Consider the following 23019-nt stretch of genomic DNA (forward strand, 5'->3'; position numbering starts at 1 on the left):
GGGAGTTGTAGTTTTGCAACAGCTGGAGAGCCAATAATCTATACCCCTGGGATAGGCTGACAGCTGTCAGTTTAGGTCATCAGTCTAACTTGTCAGCTATATATATATATGTGTGTGTATATATATATATATATATATATATATATATATATATATATATATATATATATGTATATGTGTGTGTATATATATATATATATATATATATATATATATGTTAATTTTATAAATTACACATATATTAATTAAAGTAATTGTCGGGATCACCTCTCAGTCGTCATGTCTGGCGCTTGCGGTGGTGATACGTGGCAGCTTGTTGCTATCAGGGGAATGTAATGAGGATATGGGCAGCACTGTTTTCTGCTCTATAGGGTGCCCTATTAAGGCTTTGTCAGACTCAGGCTCCTGCCCTTAAAGGGCTTCTTCATCAAAAAATTATTTTTTTCACATCAAAGTGCACAACATCTGCTACACCAATGTCCTGAAATTAATACTCTGTTGAAGGGCTTGTTCACCAATATTTTTTTTTCTTTTAAATCAACCGGTGCCAGAGATTTGTAATCTACCTGTATTTTTTAAAAAAAATCTCAACTTTTCCAGTACTTATCAGCTGCTGGAAGTGATGTATTCTTTCCAGTTTGGAGAGCAGGAAAGGTTTTTTATGGGGATTTGCTGGTGCTCTTGACAGTTCCTGACTTGGACAAGGAGGCGGGAGAGAGAACTGTGTCACACTGGAGAGACTACGACACTTCCTGCAAGACATACAGCAGCTAAGTACTAGAAAACTGGAGTTTTTTTAATAGAAGTTAATTACAAATCTCTGGTGCTTTTGGTGAACAACCCCTTTAAGAGAGTGGTAAATTTGGGAAAGGGATGTAGCAGATGTTGGGCACTTTGTGTGGTTGTGCTGATCAGACACTTGTCTGCTGACAGGTATATGGCACTGTGCCAGGAGAGGAGCTGCAGGAACCATATGAGGAGCAGGAGATGGACAGGACTCTTATTATCTTGTTTAGCTTTCCTTGGTCTCTCCAGCCTCTTATGGAGTTGGCGGATCTCCAAAGTGCTCTTCAGCCCAATGTAAACAATATAACACCCCGTCCGGTTTCCATATTTTGCATTATAAACCTCGGGCACACGTCTGCTTGTCTCCTCATAAGTCTATGAAGAACATGACCAGGAAGCGTCGCCTCTACCGCACCGTGTCACATCCCCTCCCCCTTCTTCACATCCTGTTTGATACTTCAGTGGTTGTTGTTTTTTTTGTTTTTTTTTTTGGCACTGTCGTTTAATTTTTTCAATTTTAGTACAGGCGATTTTAAGAAACTTTATAATTGGGTTTATTAGCTGAAAATGCATTTTTATCATAAAAAAAGCAGTTTTTATGCTCTCCCCCCCCCCCTCTCTTCATTGTTTTCTTATGGAGAGGGGAGGGGTGGAGGGAGATGAGGCACCAAAACAAAACAGCAAAGAGTTAATTTACAGCTACATCACCGGGCTATCTCCTCTGACTGAATACCGGCTTTCATACAGCTCCCGGTGTGTAATCCTTTGTTCTCTGCTCTCTGTTGGTGACTAATCTCCCTTCCTCCCCTTCCCCTCTCTATAGGTTACACAGGGCTCGACTGATAATGAGCAGTGAGCAGGTGATAAAAGCAGTTTGAAGCTCTCCCCCCTGTCTTTATGGTTCTCTATGGAGAGGGGAGGGGTTGGAGGGAGATGAGGCACCAAAACAGGACAACAAAGAGTTAATTTACAGCTACATCACCGGGCTATCTCCTCTGAAGTCAGCACTGACCTCTGATTACAGGCTTTTACACAGCTCTCGCTGTGTAATCCTTTGTTCTCTGTTCTCTGCTGCCGAATAATCTCCCTCCTCCCCCTCCCCTCTCCATAGGTTACACAGGGCTCGACTGATGTAAAAGAGTCGTGATTTCCTGATAATGAGCAGTGGATGAGAGAGGAGGGGGGAGGGGACCTGGGGAAAGTCTTTCTTTTTTTTTTTTATAACTGTAATTTTTATTAAAGAGTTTTTCTTCTTATAACATACAATAAGAAGAAAGTAATACAAACAAGGGTATCAACGGTGGGTAAAACAGCTCAGCAGTATCAAAAGAGGCCAGGTAGAAGGGCTATACCTCCATTTAAACAAAGCAGGAGGTTATGTCGTGTCTAGGCATAGGATCAAATAAACCAAATAAATAAAACAAGATAACAAAGTGAAGGCCTAAAGCATAGCTGGCTTGTCTACAGTCAAAGGGAGCTGTACTATATCATAAGCAGAACATACCCTAAGCACGAAAACTGACAGACTAACATGGGGGTACGAGGACCAAGACATGACAGTAGACAAAGGAAAAAAAAGGGGGGAGGGGGGGAGGGGATGGAGTCTAGGGTCCACCGCCAGGGGGTGGAGAGGGTGCATCAAAGGAGTCCCAGGGTTGCCATATGGCCTCAAATTTTTCAATAGTATTATTAGGGGAGGCCGTCAATTTTTCTAGAGAGCGCAGTTCCCTAATTCTAGTCTCCAAGCAATGTAAGGAGGAGTAGTCTGTCGCCATTGGCGAGCTATTAAAGATTTGGCTGCAGTTAGAATGGTTAGTAGCAATTTAGTTTGTGGTTTCCTAAAAGTTTTAGGAAACAGATTTAATAAACAGACTGCAGGGTCACCAGGAACATCAGAGCCTAAGACTCCAGAGGCCAGTCCAGTAACATCCCTCCAGAACAATTTAATGATGGGGCATTCCCAGAATATATGATAGTGTGTCCCAGTGGCTCACAGACATCTCCAACATATTTGAGGCACAGCAACATTTAACTTATGAAGGAGCTCGGGGGTATGGTACCACAACATCATTAGCTTATAGTGGGATTCTTTATAGGTGGTGCAGAGTGATGATTTTGCTGCTCTTTCCCAAATAGTGGCCCAACATTCTGGCGGGAGCTGCCTACCCAGCACCTCCTCCCATTTAGTCATATAGGGATGTCTAGCCTGGGATCCATCAGGTGGAGAGTTAAGAATGCGATATATATCTGATATCAAACCTGACGTGGAGGAGCCGCATCTTACAAGCTGTTCAAAAGCAGAGGGCTTTCACACAGTTAGGGATCCCAGGCGAGAAACCATCAAGTGTCGAATCTGCAGGTACGTATAGCACTCTGAGGGGGTCTACAATGTCTGCAAATTGGAAAATTTTCTTCTCTTCCCAGATCTGGACAGTGTGAGATTGTAGACCTGGTTGGAAGTCAGGGAAGAGGAGGAAGGAGTGGAGGGGGGAGGCTTTAGACAGTAACTTAAATTTGAGAGAGCAGGAAGTCCAAATATGCAGGGTAAATTGTATAGGGCCTAGAAGGCGGAGATGAGAAAACCGAGGTGGGGAAACATGCCAGAGGAAAGAGTTAGGGTGCTAAGGTGCTAACCAAATTTTCTCTATTTCAGTCCACTTCTTGTAAGCATGGTACTTAGACCATGCGGTAATTTGTCGCAAGTGGGTTGCCCAGTAATAATGCAGAATGTTAGGTACCGCTAATCCCCCCTGTGTCTTACTGCACATCATCACTGAGGCAGAAATGCGATGCCTTTTTGAGGCCCAGATAAACTTAAAAATATCCTTTTGCAGGGCCTTTAGACAGGGGTATACGTACGGGAAGAGTCTCGAAGTAATATAGTAACTTCGAAAGGATAGTCATTTTCACTGATACCACTCTACCAAGAAGTGAAATAAAATGAGAGTTCCACCTGGTCAGCAAGTTTCGCAGGTCTTTGAAAAGGGCAGGGAAGTTAGCTGAGTAAAGAGAGGAGTAAGTGGGTGTGAGACGTATCCCCAAATATTTAATGGAGGACTCCGTTCATTTAAATTTAAAAACTGAGCGGAGATGAGTCACCCTAGAGCAAGGTAGGTTCAGAGGCATAATTTCCGATTTGCCAGTGTTGACTTTATAGCCAGAAAGGACTCCAAACCGGGAAAGCATGTCTCTAAGCACCGGGAGGGTGGTATATGGAGAAGACAGGGTGAGGAGAACATCGTCTGCAAATAGCATAATTTTGAACTCCTTACCACGTACAGAGACTCCGCGTATGTAAGGGCAATTCCGGATGGCAGCCGCCAAGGGTTCGATACAAAGGACGAACAAGAGGGGTGGAAGCGGACAGCCCTGGCGGGTGCCATTCAGAATGGGGAATGTCCCCGACGCCATATGCGGGAATTTGATCGCTGCGGTGGGTCGCGCATATAAGGCCTCAATGGCAGTCAAGAAGGGGCCCCTAAATCCACAACAACGGAGAGTCTCGAACATAAACGGCCACCCAAGGCGGTCGAAGGCCTTCTCGGCATCCAAACTGAGTATCAGGGCCCCGTCCGACTGCTGATTGACCACCTCAATGATATCGATGGCCCGCCGAGTGTTGTCTCCACCCTGCCTTCTGGGCACAAAGCCCACCTGATCAGCGTTGATTAGTGAGGGGAGTCAATAACCTAAGCGAGTGGCAAGTAGTTTAGTAAAAATTTTGAAGTCCGAATTTAGGAGGGAAATTGGCCTGTAATTTGCATCTAAGGGGTCTTTTCCAGGTTTAGGTAGAAGTGTAAGATAGGAATGTGATAGGGAGGGAGGGATAGCAGCCCCCTGTAGAAAGGAGTTAAATAGAGAGAGGAGCTTGCGGGACAATTCGGAGGAGAAGGTCTTATAATAGAGATAAGTGAAACCGTCCGGTCCGGGAGCCCGACCCGAGGGGAGAGATTTCAGTACTTCAGAAAGCTCCTCTTCCGTGATAGGGGCATTCAATTCTTCCATGGCACCCACAGATAAGGATGGGAGATTGCAATCAGATAAAAATTCCTTATTGCGGTTGGAGCAGGCCTCCGGATCAGAAGGGAGAGTAGAGGGCAGAGAATAGAGGTCAGTATAATACCGTAGAAACAGAGAAGAGATGTCATTAGGGTGATACAGAAGCTTTCCAGTGGGATCCCTAAGGACTTGAGGAGATTGGGCCATCGCTCTATCATTAAGCATTCTCGCCAAAAGTGTATGGGCTTTGTTTCCTTTTTCGTAAAACTTCTGTTTAGAGTAGAGGAGTAACTTCTCCACTTTAAAGAGAGTCAGTTCCTTTAAGCGGGCTCTCGCCGCCGCAAGCCTCCTTAAAGTTCTGAGGGATGAGGACTGAGCTAGAGACCTTTCCAATAATTGTATATCACGTTTTATCGTTTTGTATCGCTAGTTGGGAGTCTCTTTTCTGGCGGGAGCCCAGGGCAATACAGTGTCCCCTAATGACCGCCTTATGGGCTTCCCAAAGGATCGACTCAGACTCAACTATTCCGTCGTTTTCTAAAAAATAGGATGTGATACAGGATTTGATTGAGTCACGGGTAGGCGGGTATTTTAGCAAACTCTCGTTCAAACGCCAATGACAATGGCGAGTAGGCGAATTTAAGTTTTTTAGACAAACCAACACCGGCCCGTGATCCGACCATGAAATCGGGTCAATGGAAGCACGCTCTAGGAGGCGGACAGTAGGAACATTGCCAAAAAAGTAATCTATTCTGGAATGTAAACGATGAGGATGGGAGTAAAATGTATATTCCCTCTCCGAAGGGTGATCAATGCGCCATAGATCAAATAGATGTCTGCGAATCAATTTGCGAAACTGCCCCGAGAGTTTGGCCTGGTCTGCCGGGGTGGGGCGATTGTTTATGGAGTGTCTATCCATCGTCTCCGAAAAGGATAAATTAAAGTCACCTCCCAACGGTCTTGGAGCTGGGGGATATTTAGCAAGCCTATTTAGCACCCTACGGAGAAAGGGAATTTGTGATTTATTAGGGGCATAGACATTGCAGAACACAAGAGGTTTACCATGGAGAAGACCTTCCACAATAACCAATCAAAGTGCGTTTCCTGGAGGAAGGCTACATCAGCCTTCATGGTACGGAGTTCCCTCAGGGCCAATCTTCGCTTCAGATTAGAGTTAAGGCCTTTCACATTCAGGGTTACACACTTAGCCATCAGTAAACCATAGGATATAGAACAAAATGTAGCTCACCCACAGAGGACTTGTCGTAGGCCGCCCTGGAGCTTCAGGAGGCACGTGACTCCAATAACAGATCCTGGAAGAGACCCAGGAAGGAAAAGGGATTGGGGATACACAAGGGTAAGGGGGGATACAGACGAGCAACAGAGAAACACAACATACATCGTATGGACCAGTCAAGGTCGGTAGCATTTGGCTTGGGTCCTGGATACCGGGGACCAGGAGAAGGGAAGAAACAGAAAAAATAGGTAACAATCAATGAAATGCAATAGACAATATACAACCCTAGGGTTGAGCATAGGTACCCCTCTAGGGGGGAAATAGGAACCACCAACGGAACATGCATAGATAAATGAATGAAACACATCAAGGGTGAGAAACCATGTCCAACCAACAACGATTCTTAAGGCCAGTATGAAAACGTAACAAAGCGGCCGGGCAGCCTACGGAGTCAAGAAGGGGCGGGCAGCCCAGGGTCAGGAGCTCAAGGGGCTGAGTCTAAGTTTAGTCCAGCAACCGGTCCAGGGTCATCAGAGTGAGGACGTCCCCTCTTCTTGCGTGCAGAACGCCACACTGGCGGAGGAGATGGAGGGGGGGAGCAACTGTCTAATCCGTGATCTTAGGGATGGGATCTCCAAGAGATTGCAGAATTTTTGGAGGTCTGCCAGGTTGCGTAGCATTGCAGAGCGCCCATCCTTGCGGGCTGAGAGGGCAAAAGGAAAGTTCCAGCGATAGGAAACATCATAGTCACGTAGGGTTGTCAGGAGGGGGCGAAGAAAGCGACGTTTCTGTAGGGTTATCCATGAGAGATCAGGGAAGATCTGGATGGAGGCTCCATCAAAGTCCAAGGAGCGAAGGGAACGTGCCTTAGTCATTATAGCTTCTTTGATAGTGTAGTCATGCAAGCAACAAATGACATCCCTGGGGGTCCCATTAGTAGGTTTAGGTCTCAAGGCTCTATGTGCTCGGTCGAATTTAATTTTGTGGGTGGATGGTTCCCCCAGCATAGAGTTGAACAGTCCTTCCAAGGTATCCATTAGATCACTATCCTGCGTCGCCTCTGGGAGACCCCGTATGCGTATATTGTTACGTCTACCCCTGTTGTCTAGGTCCTCAATATGATGCTGCATGTCATCCAGGGCAAGGGCTTGGGTAGAGACGGTAGAAAGCAGAGTGCCAATATAGTCTCTAGTAGAGTCATGGTCATCCTCCAGCGTTTCAACTCTCAGGGTGATATGTTGCAGGTCCTTCCTGATCTCAGCTATTTCTGCTCTAAAAGTTTCCTTCACCTCAGATATCAGCATTTTAAAATCGGGTATAGTAGGGAGTTGGGAAAGCATCCCCTGTACATCTCGTTGAGAAAGGGAGCCCCCTATGGAGGCTTCTGAGTCAGTCAGTGTGGTGCCAGTCCGCTCCCCCAGACTGCGTTGCCCTGGTGTTAGAGTTACTTTTAGAGGTCACAACCTGTCCTCCCCTCTTTGTTTTGTCCCCTTTCTGCGATTTATTGCTGGTGGCCATCATGTATTGCGAAATTCGCTGCTGTCCCTTTAAGATGACAGTGTCTTTGGGGAGGGAGCCCCTTATGGCAGTGGGGCTGAGGATTGCAGGGGGATTATGGCAGTCAGGGCTGTCAGGGTTGGTACCTGAGGTCAGCGGAGGCGACTCAGAGGGGGTAGATGGGGGTCCGTCCTTCTGTGCTTGCGTGCTGTGGAGGCCGCAAGATGGCGGCTCCACACTCGTGCTCCTTCTCCCTCCTGCGCCACAAGGCGGGCCGGGCTGCCAGGAACCACTACCCTCCGTTTCCTGTGGCTGGCGTATGCGGGACAGGCTCCGGGACCGAACCGGGGCCGGATCGGAGCTGCTGGATGCGAGGAAGCCGTGCCGCCACGTGTCAGGGAGCCCGGAACACTGTGCGGCCGCGCCGCGTGTGAGGTACGGGGTGACCAGGTGCGGACGGGAACGGAGACCGGAATAGTCCTGAGGTGCTCTTCTCTAGGGGTCCCCCTGGTCTCCCTCGCCATGTAGGGGGAGAAACTGCCGCGGGTATCTGCGATTTTTGGCCTCTAATGTAGCTGGGTGGCCGGGAGCTCCCTTCTCACGCTGCCGCTCTCATCGGCGGTTCGCCACGCCCCCCCCCCCCCCGGGGAAAGTCTTTCTGAATGCAGATAATGGCAGATTTGGCTAATAAACCCAATTACAAAGTTTCTTAAAATCGACTGGAATATTGATTTCTGCAAAAAAAAAATGACATTGACACTTTAAATTGCCAAATTCATGTCTGCATTGTAGGTAACCCGGGGAACCCTTTTACTCCAGATCCATGTGGCATGTGTGTGGCCATAGTACAGCAATAATGGTGGACACCATACCTTTGTATATGTTTATATGGAGGTGCACTGCACTATGGGGCACTCATATTAAATCAATGAATGCCAGACAATCATTTGGTCCTATCAGTTTCTGGGAAAGCTGAGTGATCTCCAGCATGGCCACCTCTACATCCTAGTACCCAGCTCTGTAGTTGACCTGTAGCACATCCCTGCAGCAGCTAATGCTTTGGTTATTGTGCGGCTGGATATAGAGACTTCCTCCTGTGAGTTACATGTTTCTAGCAGCTTTCTCGTATGAATGAGGAGACTGTGCGTCCGGCGGCAGCTCAGGGCTGAACAAGCAGCTTCTTGTGATACTTCCCTACGGCCTGAGCTAAGACAGTAAGTGACACGTAGCTCTGGTAGACAATGCAGGGTTTGTAGATAATATATAGGAGGGGAGGGAACCTGCTGGCTAAAAGCAACATTTCCCCTTAAGGCTGGGTTCACACTACGTTTTTGCTGAAAAAAAAATGGATGCAACTGTGCTTCCATTTTTCCGTTGACTTCCATTATAAAAAAAAAAAAGTATCAAAACGGACCTGTTTTTTTTTTTACGGACACAAAAATGAGGTCAACTACGTTTTTGTGTTTGTAAAAAAAAAAACGAATCTGTTTTGATCCGTTATTTTTTTTTTTTTATAATTAAAAAATGTATCAAAACGGATGCACACAGTTACATGCGTTTTTTTCATCAGTTTTTCGTCCGTTTTTAACAAAAAACGGATTGCAAAAAGGTAGCGTGAACCCAGCCTAAGCTGTGTAGTATATTGCAGTCTATCTCTCTCTGTTTTCAGCCACTTAAGCCTTGTGTACGTATGATGGGTATTAGCCACTAGTCGGACAATGCACCTTTATAAGATCAGTCTGGGCATTTTTGATCAGTCGGGGGATGATCTCTAGAACGAGCCTGGGAAAGCGGATAGTCTGTAGAGCCCATCTCTCTGTGACAGGGATGGGGGGAACCCATGTAGTTGTTCCAAAACTACAATTCCCTCATGCTTTAGCTTTGGCTGTCCAGGCATGATGGGAATTGTAGCTTTGTAGTTTTGCAGCTAGTGGGCCAGTGGTTTTGTAAAACTTTTAAGACCTCTCAGGTAGGAAGCAGACAGTGCCGTACTTTGTGTAGTGGCCACACTTGGTTACTGCAGCTTGAACTTGATTAAAATAAATCGGAGCTGATCTGCAGTAACCCAGCACGGCCACTGCACAATGTACGGCACTGTTTGTTATCACTCTCTGTATAATCAGATTTTTATGGATCAGATATTAATGGCCTATCCTAAGGACATGTCTTCAATACAAATTTCACCAATAATGGAAAGGGGGGGGGGGAGGAGGCGCTCTGCCCATACCCCCCCCCCCCCCCATGTGCATAGTTATAGACAGCCAGCAGAGCGTGCATTTACACAGATTTACCTGGCAGATTGTTAAAGCCAAAGCCAGGAACAGACTATAAACAGAGAACAGGTCATAAAGGAAAGACTGAGATTTCTCCTCATTTCAAATACATTCCTGGCTTTGGCTATAATAATCTGTTAGATAAATCTGTCTGTGTAAGCGCACCATTAGAAAGATGAATGGTAAATGAATTTTTACTATGCAGCATTCCAGGTTCCAACAACATTTTTTTGCTCTGAACGTCTGGGTCCCAGTCATTGAAGTGAAGGACGACTCTATTTAAAGTATATCTCTCCTTTTAGCATTGGGGAAAAAAAAAAAAAAATCATCCGCTTGCCCTTGTAATCAGACCGCAGTGTATCTCCATCTTTCTGGGACCTGTTATCTGAGCTTCCACCGTGCGCCGCTGCTTCCTAACAGGGAATTTGCAGAATTTTAGCTTTTGCCTTAAAGGGGTATTCCACTCAAATTAAACTTTTAATAGGCTGTTACCTCTCTGCGCTGCCCCGGTGTCGTCCTATGTCATCTTCGGATCCGGGCTGAATGATCCCACCTCCCCTTCCAAGATGGACTCATCTGGCACTGAGAGCCCACTCAGCCAATCACTGATTTAGAGGGAACAGCACCACGGGGTGTCACTGCCAGAGGAGTCCGTCTCAAACGTAGAGGCAGGATTGAACATGACAAAGGGGGACATGGGGTAGCACGGAGAGGTAACAGTATGCTGTTTTGTTGTCCCCTGGGGCAGCAGCATATTAAAAGTTTCATTTGAGCAGAATACCCCTTTAAATGTTATTGGAGAAGGGATCTTGTAATTCAGAGTCTGCTTCCTGCTTACACACAGCAGCCAGTCTTTACAAAGCAGAGCTGCAGTGTAAAGCATGGCAGGGAGAACACAGGGCAGAATCTAAGCCTATGGTACTCCAGAGTACTATATATATAATGGAGCAGAGCTGTGGTGTAAAGCATGTGGGGGGGGGGGGGGGGGGGGGCACAGGGCAGATTCTAAGCCTATGGTACCCCAGAGTACTATGTATACAGAGCTGTGGTGTGAAGCATGTGAGGGGGATACAGAGCATTATATCCTATGTTACCCCAGAGTACTATGTATATAATGGAGCAGAGCTGCAGTGTAAAGCAGAACAGCAGGCTGAGGATATAATCTTATAACCTTCTCCTCTTCTCTCCCTACAGTTGGCCGAATTGTATTTCAGCTCTTCTCTGATGTCTGCCCAAAGACGTGCACAAACTTCTTGTGCTTATGTACAGGTAGGCGACCTCCGAGCCCTCAGGCTGCCGGCTGGATACGTTCAGTCACCCCCCACAGATCTTAGAATTTGAGCCCAGCATCTGTATGTAATATGTATGTGTCGTGTATGTAATATGTATGTGTCGTGTGTAATATGTGTGTAATATGTATGTGACGTTTGTGCAATATGTATGTGATGTGTGTAATAAGTATGTGTCCTGTATGTAATATGTATGTGTCATGTGTAATATGTATGTCATGTGCAATATGTATGTGACGTTTGTGCAATATGTATGTGATGTGTGTAATATGTATGGTCCTGTATGTAATATGTATGTCATGTGCAATATGTATGTGACGTTTGTGCAATATGTATGAGACGTGTAATATGTATGTGACGTGTATGTCATGTGTGTAAAATGTGTTGTGTGTAATGTGTAATATGAATGTGACGTTTGTGCAATATGTATGTGACGTGTATGTAATATGTATGTCATGTGTAATATGTATGTGACGTGTGTTATATGTATGTGTCATGTGTAATATGTGACGTGTGTGTAATATGTATGTAATATAAATGTGATGTATGCAGTGTGTATGTGACGTGTGTGTAATATGTATGTGACGTTTGTGCAGTATATATGTGAGGTGTGTGTAATAGGGCGGTGTTCTGTGCTGCGTCCTGAGACACCCAGCCCCCCTCCTCATGGCTTATTTCCTCATCTCTCCTAGGTGAAAAAGGAATTGGAAAAGTTTCAGGGAAAAAGTTATGGTATAAGGGTTCCACCTTCCATCGAGTGGTGAAAAGCTTTATGATCCAAGGTGGTGACTTCAGTGAAGGTAACGTGGAGTGGTATATTGACAATGTGGGGTCCTATGCGAACCCCCTTATCATTGTGTAGCATTGTAGAGTATTGTCAGCACTGTCAGTGCAGGTGTCATAGAGAGGGACACCCCTTATATTAGACAGAAAGCAAAACTGCTGCAGAGATACATGGGGCATGCCGCTGATCACTATCTGGAGATAATCACTCTGTGTAATAGGGCTCCAAGGGTGCGAATGTGAAGCTGCTTTTCCCCCTTACCTAGCATAGCCACCAGCAACCTGAGGGCAGACCTAAGCTTCTGGTGGTAAGCTCCCCTAGTGGTGACAGCAGTAACCCAGTATGCAGTCAGCTCCCCCTAGTGGTGACAGCAGTAACCCAGTATGCAGTAAGCTCCCCCTAGTGGTGACAGAAGTAACCCAGTATGAAATAAACTCCCCATAGTGGTGACAGCAGTAACCCAGTATGCAGTAAGCTTCCCCTAGTGGTGACCGCAGTAACCCAGTATGCAGTAAGCTCCAGCTAGTGGTGACAGCAGTAACTTAGTATGTAGTAAGTTCCCTCTAGTGGTGACATTAGTAACCCAGTATTTAGTCAGCTCCCCCTAGTGGTGACAGCAGTAACCCAGTATGCAGTCAACTTTCCCTAATGGTCACAGCAGTACCCAGTAAGCAGTAAGCTCCACCTAGTGGTCACAGCAGTAGCCCAGTAAGCTGTAAGCTCCCCCTAGTGGTGACAGCAGTAACCCAGTATTCAGAAAGCTACACCTATTTGTCACAGCAGTAACCCAGTAAGCTGTAAGCTCCCCCTAGTGGTGACAGCAGTAACCCAGTATTCAGAAAGCTACACCTATTTGTCACAGCAGTAACCCAGTATGCAGTTAGCACCCCCTAGTGATGACTACTGGCAGCTCACATTGAATATCTTTAAAACTATGCAGGTGATTTGGAGCTTTGTATCAGAGAACTGCCATATAGGTATAATATAACCCAGCAGAGAATTTTTTCATCCTCTTTAGCAGCCTGTTTAATAGGAAGACTTAAGGTGTTTGCGTTGTTTTGCCTTTCAGGTAACGGGAAAGGCGGAGAGTCTATATTTGGCGGTTACTTTAAAGGTAAGGAGTCAGTCGTGTTTCCCGTCATTGATGTATTATTGTTATTCCCGCTGTTCATTTGAGGAGGTTTAGAGACCATGTTTGATAAGATGCAGCCTTAGACTTTCTTGCATGACTCTAATGTTTGCATGAGCCTTCCATGTGCATGAACTTGGACCTGAGTTATGTTCAGATGTGTATTTTTTTTCCTAGCTTCTTATGTGTAGTCAGGGCCTTTCTGACTGTTTATATGGTTATATTCAGTGTCATTCTCAGCATGGAGGTTAGGCAACTTTTTTCAATGACAACTCCTGTCTTCCTGCCTAAAACTGTCAACATATTCTTTTATTTATAGAGAATGTGATCTATTGCAAAATCCTAAGGTAAGAAACACGCAAGCTCAGTAACTCGATAAACTCACTCTTCCCCTGCACCCTCCTTCCCGCAGTCAATGGACTCTCCATCATTTTTTAAAAATTTCTGTAAAAAAAAAAAAAATTTTTTTTCCAGATTTGGGAGGATTGAACATGAATCTTTTGAGCAGTCATTTGTCCATCGCTGTATTGTCAGAACTTGGTTTGCTGTCACTTTGTTATACGATTAGTCATCTCCGTGCCCATAGAGGAGCCATGGTGGCTACAAACAGCGAAGCCCGACATTGGCTTCTATTCTGTTATTTGGCTGTGTAGCTGGCACAGGGTCTCGTCAGATTCTAGTACCCGCCCCACCTAGATCTAGGTCTGGAAATAGGCAATGCTTTCTCAGGATTTGCGTCTGTACAGCGTGCATGTCTATAGGTGTTTCTTGGTTATACCTTAAAGGGCCGATCCAGTCTAATTTTAATAAAGCCCAAACTTTGTATAATGAAAAGTTCTGTGACTTCTCTGACCTGTATTGTTTCTGTTGTTTCAGACCTCCGCTTGCTGCCATTGAGTGAGATCAGTCTTGTTCAGCTTGTACTCACTCAGGACTTCTCACAACTTAGGATCTGTTACAGTTGTTTCCATAATAATTTGCATAATTATTATTCAACTTTCCAGTTTGGTGCAATGTATCAGCGCAGGTTAGCCTTTGCTCACATCTAGTTTATGGGTGCATAGAGTTGTATGCTCTATATGTAGAGTGTATTTTGAGCATGTTTAGGTCAGTCTGAACTCGAGCGGGAGCATTGATTACCTGTGTCTAAAGAAGTTAGATACAGCCCTAAGGCCGACAGGAAAACATGGATACAGCCTATGGCCTATAGATACTATACAACTTCTGCAGCCAGCACTAATCAATGCTGAACGCTTGGGTTTGGACAGACCTGAGCATGCTCTATCTCTAATCGATACCTATTTGGCTCTTCTCAGATGTAAAGTAAAAGAGATTTGTACAGAGCATGAAGATGACCACCGCTGTCTCTACTCATTCACATTATGCTCAGTTCAGCCAAGTGTGCATGTGTAAGGGTATGTGCACACTGAGGAATAGGTGGAGAATCTGAAGCAGAATCCGCTCCTAATTTCCTCTTGAAATGCCTGTTCACACTGAGCAAATTCAGTGACTGTGCCATTACAGGGGCCCGATCATTTAACCCCTTAACGACCAGGGGCATACATTTACGCCCCTGCAGGCTGCACCTTAATGCAAAGGGGCATAAATGTACGCCCCGCTGGGGGGGCCATGCTATGAAGCCCGCCATTAACCCATTAAACGCTGCGACCGCATAGTTTAAGTGTAAGTGACTGAAGCATCTCCAGTCACTTGCCGATCGGGACCTTGATCGCTCTGCCTTACCTCCGTGCAGTCCGGTGTTCTGATCGCAGATAACGTCTGATCTAGAAAAAAATGTTACTAATAGACTAAAAAGTAGAGGTCATGGAGCAAAAAATGCCACCCCATATGACCCGATAGGTGAAAAAATAAAAGCGCTATAAGAGTCACAATAGGGTTATTTTAAATATACCTGTTCCCTGTAAAAAAAAGTTTTACTGCTAATAAAAATAGTAAAACCTATTTCAAAACCTAGTTTGAAAACCTAGAAAACCTGCATATCGATGTGTTCATACCGACCTATAGAATAAAGAAAAACGCCAGTTTTACCGCAAAAAATTAGCTGAATCACATTTTCTGGGCCAAATTCACCCTATAAATGATATTTTGGGGGTTATGTCATTCATTTAATGGCAGATTGAAAGATGCCATTAGAAAGTACACCTGTTTCTTAAAAAAAACAAGCCCTCACATGGCCCTGTAGGTGGAAAAAAAGTGTTATGGGTCTTAGAAGGCGAGGAGGAGGAAACGCAAAAGTGACAATTGGCCCGATCCTTAAGGGGTCAAACAGGGTCCCAGCTCCTGGCATGACATTAATAAAGCATGTAATGTAAGGAAACACTCAAGTTTAGGGATTCCCCGTCCATACCGTCCATGCTTCACTGAGCGAACGCGAGACGTGTGAATGTAGCCTAAAGTCAGGCTTTGAAATGTAACACACCTGATTCATATTGAGGGAGAATCTGGAACCCCCCTGCTCACCAGATGACTTAGCTCTCAGATGATTACCTAGACTTGGATACAACTGTAACAAACCCTCAGCTGTGAGAAATATTCAGTCGGCATGGGACTGCAGCCCCAGAATATACACTAGAATGTTCACATTCACTGACAGCAAGCGGCGATCTGAGACCCAGAGGTGCAGAACTCTTTGTTGTCGGAGGCTGGCGGGCCATGTGTGTGAAGGGGTAGTCTTCTGTACTTCTGTGCTGTAGCCATGTGGCCAGGGCTGTATCCACTCAAGGTTTTCTTTTTGTTTTCTTTAAACAGTGTTCTCAGATAGGTAAGTGCTCCGCCTGACGCCGACGCCGCTCCTCCTTACACTTCTTTCCATTCTAGTTTGCAGATAATGTGAATTCTTTAACATCCATGTGTTTTTCTCTCTGGGGCTATATTCAGTCTGTAGATGACTATATGCAGAGATCCATGTCATCACATCACAAACAGGCCAAGCCGACACATACCGATACCGAACCACATCCATTGGCAGTATTCTAGGTTACTACCTGGCATTAAAGGGGTTATCCAGGCTTAGTGATACATTGCTTCCTTTTTACTGAAACACAACCACTCCTGTCCTCAGGTTGGGTGTGGGTTTTCCAACTTTGTGCCATAGATGTGAATGGAGCTGAATTGTAATACCACACACAACCCAAGGATGGGGTGGCGCTGTTTTTGCAAGGGAATAACAGTTTTTTTTTTGTTTTTTTTTTAAATCTTAGATAACCCTTTAAGCCACTGCCCATAGTTTTGCTGAGCTGCTTTGATGCCTGGCACCCTCTTCTACTTATTAACCCCTTCCCATATGCCCAGTCTGTCAGACAGAGCTCAGAGTCACTACAGGAAGCGGCTGGTGATTTCATGTATTACACACACCTCTCATTCATTATGAGTATGTCCACAATTTCGCCCTCCTCAGTAAGCTCATAGGGACCTGTAGTAGTGACTATTACTTTAGCACTACATTTCCCATCATCGTGTGGTGGTGGGTAGCTGGAGATGATAGAAGTTACTGGACATTAGAGAAGCTTCCTATGCAGCTCGAGATGTCACTGGGCTGTAGGATGGAGAGTAACTTGTCTAGTACAGTGATTTATATAGGGGGTTAGCAGTTGCCAGAAGCTTCAAACTCCGCCTTCAGCATCAGAATATTGTGGGTTCAATAATCACTTTAGTAAATGTCCATCTGTGTACACAATATATGTATACAGCCAGTAATGTTCATGGCAGAATAGTGAGTGCAGCTCTGGAATATAATACAGGATGTAACTCATGATTAGTAATGTATGTACACAGTGACCTCACCAGCAGAATAGTGAGTGCAGCTCTGAGGTATAATACAGGTTGTAACTCAGGATCAGTAATGTAATGTATGTACACAGTGACCCCACCAGCAGAATAGTGAGTGCAGCTCTGGGGTATAATACAGGATATAATTTAGGATCAGCACAGGATCAGTAATGTATGTATACATTGACCCCACCAGCAGTATAGTGACTGCAGCTCTGGAGTATAATACAGGATGTAACTCAGGATCAGTACAGGATAAGTAATGTAATGTATGTACCCAGTGACCCCACCAGCAGAATAGTGAGTGCAGCTCTGGAGTATATTACAGAACAAGTAATGCATGTACAGAGTAACTCCACTCTGTGTATCCATTCATATTGTATTAGGAGATGGTATTTATGGACGGACATACCCTATACCTATGGTAGCCCTGCAGTGTCCGTTTCTGCCTTCTGGCTGATATCAGTGATATATACATATACACAGGTCTTTAAATTACTGAATACGTTCATTAAACAGCAGGAGCATTAAGCAGCATAGATGTCCTGCTGTAGATCAATCCACGCTGTACGGGATGATGTAGCACTGACCTCTGTGGCCGCCATGTTTGGGTTGTGCTGATATCCTGTCTATCTGGGAGGAGTTGCAGTACTACTGATGTCCTGTAGGGGCAGAGGGTGTCACTATTCTGTCCTGTTACTCTCAGGGTCCATTATTAATACCCCAGTAATAGCGAGGTGTGGCCCTGACATCTCTGTACACATCACCGCAGCTCTCAGCTTCTTCACACACATTGATGGACACTTGCGGACCTTGTTACCAGTCTCGGAAGTTTCTTTGTAACTTTGTTTCTGTCATTAAATCCACTAAACCGTTTATTTTTCTTGTTTTCTTCTCGTTCTCTTTTTCTTATCACAGATGAAAACTTTATCCTCAAACATGACCGGGCGTACCTTTTATCTATGGCAAACCGAGGCAAGCATACCAACGGATCACAGTTCTTCATGTAAGTCCTTTAATCTGGTATTTTGGTAATCTGGCATGCAGAACAAATACTGAAACAGCAGTGTCCTTGATAGTCTGTCACTCCGCCATTTCTCATGGCGATAGTAAAGCCTTTTTCCTTTCATTCAATAACAGGTTCACCCTCTTAAAGGGGTTTTCCAGGACATTTATGTGGATGGGTGTATACCTAATAATACTTATCCCTTATGTAGAGCATAGGGGATAAGTGATCACAGGGGGGTCATTTGTTGGGTCCAGGTGCCAAGTTCCCTGGTGGAGTAGCGCCATACCTTGTATATAGGAGCTGCTAATGGTTCATTGGCCATCTCTGGCAGCTCCCATAGACAAGCAATAAAGCAGTGGTGCGTGAGGGTCCATCTCCCATTACAATTGTTGATCTTCTTAGTGCAGGGGTAGAGAACCTTGGCTCTCGAGCTGTTGCAAAACTACAACTCCCATCATGCCTGGACAGCCAAATCTAAAGTTCCAGGCTCATCCAGGCATGATGGGAGTTGTAGTTTTGCAACAGCTGGAGAGCCAAGGCTCCCTACCCCGGTCTTGGTGGAAGAACTGTGGCACTCATGTGTGGTGTGGCTTCTTCATTTCCTATCTACCAGGCTCAGTTCAATACTTTGGGTAGCAGTGGTACCCAGTATTACAGCTCTTCCTATTCACTTCAATAGGATGGACTGCAGTACCAGATACAACCACTACCAAGTGTATGGCGCTTTGCCTTGTAGGAAGTAAGGAGGCTACACTCTGAGCTCCATAGCTCCATCATTTAGCTTATAGGCAGCGTTTTTTGAGGTTGGACCCCGTCTCCCACCATCAGCTATTGATGGCTTTTTCTGAAATAGCGGAAATAAATATAAAGCATTTGGATTTTGTTTTTCTTGGAGAGATAAGTCGCCACAAGAGAGGTCTGCAGCACATGCCGCTTCTCTCAGTTTAAAGGGGTTATCCAGTGCTACAAAAACATGGCCACTTTCTTCCAGAGACAACACGGCGTGATTTGCATTTAAGCTTTATTCACTTTAATGGAAATGAGTTACAAAACCTGCACCCAAACTGGAGACAAGAGAAGGGGCTGTCTCTGAAGGAAAGTGGCCATTTTTGTGTAGCGCTGGATAACCCATTTAAGACCTAGCTGTGCATTCATGTGTATGGGGGGGGCATGAAGAAACATAGCATATCACCTCAAATGCATATGGCTGCTGTTATGGTATCTGATTTCTAGAATTTAAAAACCTCTGCAGTCCAGATGGCAGATTTTTGTGTACCACCACTTATCACTTATGCTTCATCATTACATTCAACCCAGAGTGCGTTTTTATAACTTTACAATAAATCAATCAGCTGGTTATATGGTGTTCATACTGATACTATTTTTTTTTTCTTCTCTTCAATTATTGATACAGAACAACAAAAGCAGCGCCACACCTTGATGGGTAAGAAAACTGCATTTGTTTTTAAAGTCACACATGCAGCAGCATCAGTGGTAACTGTGTTGGGACCTGCAGTTCCTGACACATCCACTGGTGGCAGCAGAGTATGTGTATAAAAAAAAAAAAAAAGTATATATAGTTTTGTTTTCTCGAATAAGCCCTTAAACTTGGGATAACCCCTTTCAACCCTAAACGAAGTTTTATTCCTGTATCAGAGCTCTTGTAACAAGTTCTACATTTTTAGGTACTCTACTAGTTTAGGTCTAGAATGTTCCCATTCACTGTCAGTAAGAAAATATCTTGAATATTATCATGCTAAACCTAACTTTTGACAGAGGCATGCACTCAGCAGTTGCTTGTCTACTTGCTGATGATCTCCAGTTGGCAGTAGGGATTGTTTTTTATTATACAAGTACATGCCCGCCTCTTAGTGAATCCGGCTGGCCGGGCGGCCAAATCCACGCTTGGCGTACCAAATCTACACCTGCTTCCATCAGGTGTAGATTTGAACCATGATTTGCACCTGCCAGCAGACGTAAATCATAATGAAGGAGGCAATCCGTATTTTTGCAATCCGTTTTTGGAAAAAACAAATGAAAAACTGATGAAAAAAACAGAAGCAACTGTGTGCATCCGTTTTGATCCATTTTTCCATTGACTTCCATTAAAAAAAAAAAAAAGGATCAAAATGGATCCTTTTTTTTTCACGGACACAAAAATGAGGTTGACCACGTTTTTGTGACGCTAAAAAAAACAGATCAACACGGATGCACACAGTTCCATCCGTTTTTAAGCTGTTTTTGCAAAAAACGGATTAAACAAAACAGATTGCAAAAACGTAGTGTGAACCTAGTCTAATCTGCGGCATTAAAGCTGTTCTGATATTACAACACCCAGCCTGAATAGTCAACAATTCTATGTGAATGATGGGAGTTGTAGTTTTGCTGCGGAGATCAAGACCACTGTGCAACCGTAATGTAGGTTATTGTGTGACATAAAGTGGCACAACGAAACCCCCAACAGGAGGGTCACTACACTGACACTAGTGTAGCAGTCACATTACCACAGTAACTAATGTCGACTGGATGATGTAGTGGATGTCAGTATGGAGGACACAGGGGGCTATAGTGAAATCTTTTTATAACATATACGTGTCTTTACCTTTACCAGAATGCAGGAAGGGGAGTCCCATTTCCCTTAATATAGGCAGGTAAAAAAATGTGAAAAACACATGCCTGAAACGTTAAGAGGTTTTTCACATAGTGCTATTTTTCAGCTTGTTTTTATCGGATATTGTTGTGTATAGGATTCAGTTTTACCTCTTTGTTTTTCTTCAGCGTTCACGTGGTGTTCGGGCTCGTGATTTCTGGTTTTGAAGTGATTGAACAGATAGAGAATCTGAAGACAGACACTGCCAGTCGTCCCTATGCTGATGTCCGAGTCATTGACTGTGGGATCCTGGGAGCTAAATCCACCAAAGATGGTGAGGGGATCACACAGACCTGTTCGTTATTATTACGACATGATTACGTTTCTCACGCACAAACAGCTCTGTAGCACTAACATTATATACACACAGCTCTGCCACCAACTCGGCTGTAATGCACCCACATACACACACAACTGTTACACATGCACACAGCCCTGCTGCACCATCATACACAGCTCTGCTATACTAACACACACAATGCTGTACTACACAGTTCTCTCAGTAGTCAGAGCACAGAGCTGAATCAGACTCATAGTTACATAAAGGAAGTAACGTTGTCCCCCAGCAGTGCAGAGTGTTTCAGGAAAGGTAGTGACCAGTTTGGGACACTAGTTGTATAGCATGCCTGTGTAACAAACACCGATTCCTTATCGCTCAACAAACATCTGTTAAATTAAAAAAAAAAAAAAAAAGTTAAAATGACTTAATTTGTTAGTAATTTAATTTAAACTGATTTTTTTCGTTGTTACAGAAAAAGTTCGGGTGGCGACCTGCGAGTCTGATGAATCGGGTTCAACCTCCAAGTCATCCTCTCCGTCTTCATCATCATCAGAGTCTTCGTCAGAGAGTGAGGCGGAATTGGAAAGAAACAAGAAGCGAAAGCGGAAAAGGAAACCCAAAGTGAAGCATACGAAGAGAAAACGCAAGGAAGGTCAACCGGAGGTCAAGGAGGAGAAGCCGCAGAGTCATCATCACAGGTGCGGTCATAGCTGTTCTTTGAAGCTTCTCTGACTGTTGTGTCTTCTACACCGATGACTGACAGACATAACATCTCCTCCTCCTGTCACTCAGCACTCATTCTGAAAAGAGCAGCACAGCAGAAGATAAAGACTCCGGCACTAAGAGGGATAAACCTGTTGTGCGGCCGGAGGAAATTCCCCCGATCCCAGAGAACCGCTTCCTGCTAAGAAAAGACGCCCCTGTCAACATCCCTGATCCTGAGCTGTAATATGTCAATTTGTATACTGTATTGGGGTCTTCTTTACTTTATATCTGCATTGTCCTCTCTATCCCCTCCTTGCACCCATCCCTATGATCATAGAGAGAACTGTGTGGTCATATAGTTACAGCTGCACAGTCCTCTCCATCCCCTCACTGCACCCATCCCTATGATCATAGAGAGAACTGTGTGGTCATATAGTTACAGCTGCACAGTCCTCTTTACCGCCACCATGGACTCATCTCTATGATCCTAGAGAGAACTCTGTAACCATACAGTTACAGCTGCACAGGCCTCTCTATCCCCTCCCTGCACTCATTACTATGATCATAGAGAACTGTGTGGTCATACAGTTACAGCTGCACAGTCCTCTCTATCCCCCCCCTGCACTCATTCCTATGATCTTATAGAGAACCGAGTTGTCATACAGTTACAGCTGCACAGTCCTCTCTATCCCCTCCCTGCACTCATTGCTATGATCATAGAGAACTGTGTGGTCATACAGTGTTATATCTGCAGTTCTCTTCTAGCCTATTATTCGAAAACTGAGTAATAAAATGAATTAAAATACTTTAAAAAGGTACCTTAACTGATTTTATTTTTAATACATATCAATTCTTTTTAGAATTAGGAAACAGTCTCCAGCGATTCAAGAAACCAGTGATTCGACCAAAGGCTCCATTACAAAATCTGGTAGAAAAATCCGCGGCCGGGGCACAATAGTAAGTGTTGCATATCAGATAGGCTTGTGGTGATAGATAAATGAGCCAGAAACCCCCTGTACATGAGAGGGTTAATTTTTTTTATACATTTTACTGGTTGATAGTTTCATATCTAAATAAGATGACGATCATATAAAGGTTTGTGATTGTGGAAAATGCAAACAAATATTTCACCCTCTGCATTTCATTTGTTTCATTAACATTTTATGGAAACATAAAACTTAGCTTTAGAATAGTTACGTTTTTTTTTTGTGTGTGTACGAGGCATTTTTTCTGCTTTACACTGTTCTTGTACAACTCTCCAGCGCTATCACACACCTCCACGGTCTAGATCCCGATCAGAATCTAATGATGACAGAGAAAGCAGCGAGACCCCTCCACACTGGAAGGAAGAGATGCAAAGGCTGAAGTCTTATAAGCCGCCGACTGGAGAAAAGTGGAGCAAAGGAGACAAGTAAGAAATGTATTACGTTTACAGAGTTTCTGACTGAATTTTGTGTATTCAGAACTGCAGCGAGGATTCTGCCAGCTTGAGAATTTTCCAGCATTCACTGTTTCTGGTTTTGTAGATTTACATTCTGGGTAGCACAAGAACCCAGCTGAACTGTTACTGGGAACAGTCAACAACCAAGCTA

General features: G+C 44.5%; 1 protein-coding gene across 3 annotated transcripts in view; it reads left to right on the top strand.

Annotated features, from left to right (window-relative positions):
- Positions 1-23019, top strand: part of NKTR (natural killer cell triggering receptor) — a 39125-nt gene that overhangs the window by 4754 nt on the left and 11352 nt on the right. For 2 of the 3 annotated variants that reach the window (XM_069959294.1, XM_069959293.1), the window contains exons 3-12: positions 10987-11061; positions 11774-11881; positions 12935-12979; positions 17702-17789; positions 19207-19236; positions 20571-20716; positions 21195-21420; positions 21515-21667; positions 22288-22384; positions 22690-22838. In XM_069959294.1, coding sequence (XP_069815395.1) covers positions 10987-11061; positions 11774-11881; positions 12935-12979; positions 17702-17789; positions 19207-19236; positions 20571-20716; positions 21195-21420; positions 21515-21667; positions 22288-22384; positions 22690-22838 — 1117 coding nt within the window. Of the gene's footprint in view, positions 1-10986; positions 11062-11773; positions 11882-12934; positions 12980-13313; positions 13342-17701; positions 17790-19206; positions 19237-20570; positions 20717-21194; positions 21421-21514; positions 21668-22287; positions 22385-22689; positions 22839-23019 lie in introns of those variants that run through there. The other variant, XM_069959296.1, reaches the window with a different exon arrangement.

The sequence above is a fragment of the Dendropsophus ebraccatus genome, chromosome 2 (assembly GCF_027789765.1).
Source record: "Dendropsophus ebraccatus isolate aDenEbr1 chromosome 2, aDenEbr1.pat, whole genome shotgun sequence".
In the NCBI taxonomy this organism is placed as follows: Eukaryota; Metazoa; Chordata; class Amphibia; order Anura; family Hylidae; genus Dendropsophus; species Dendropsophus ebraccatus.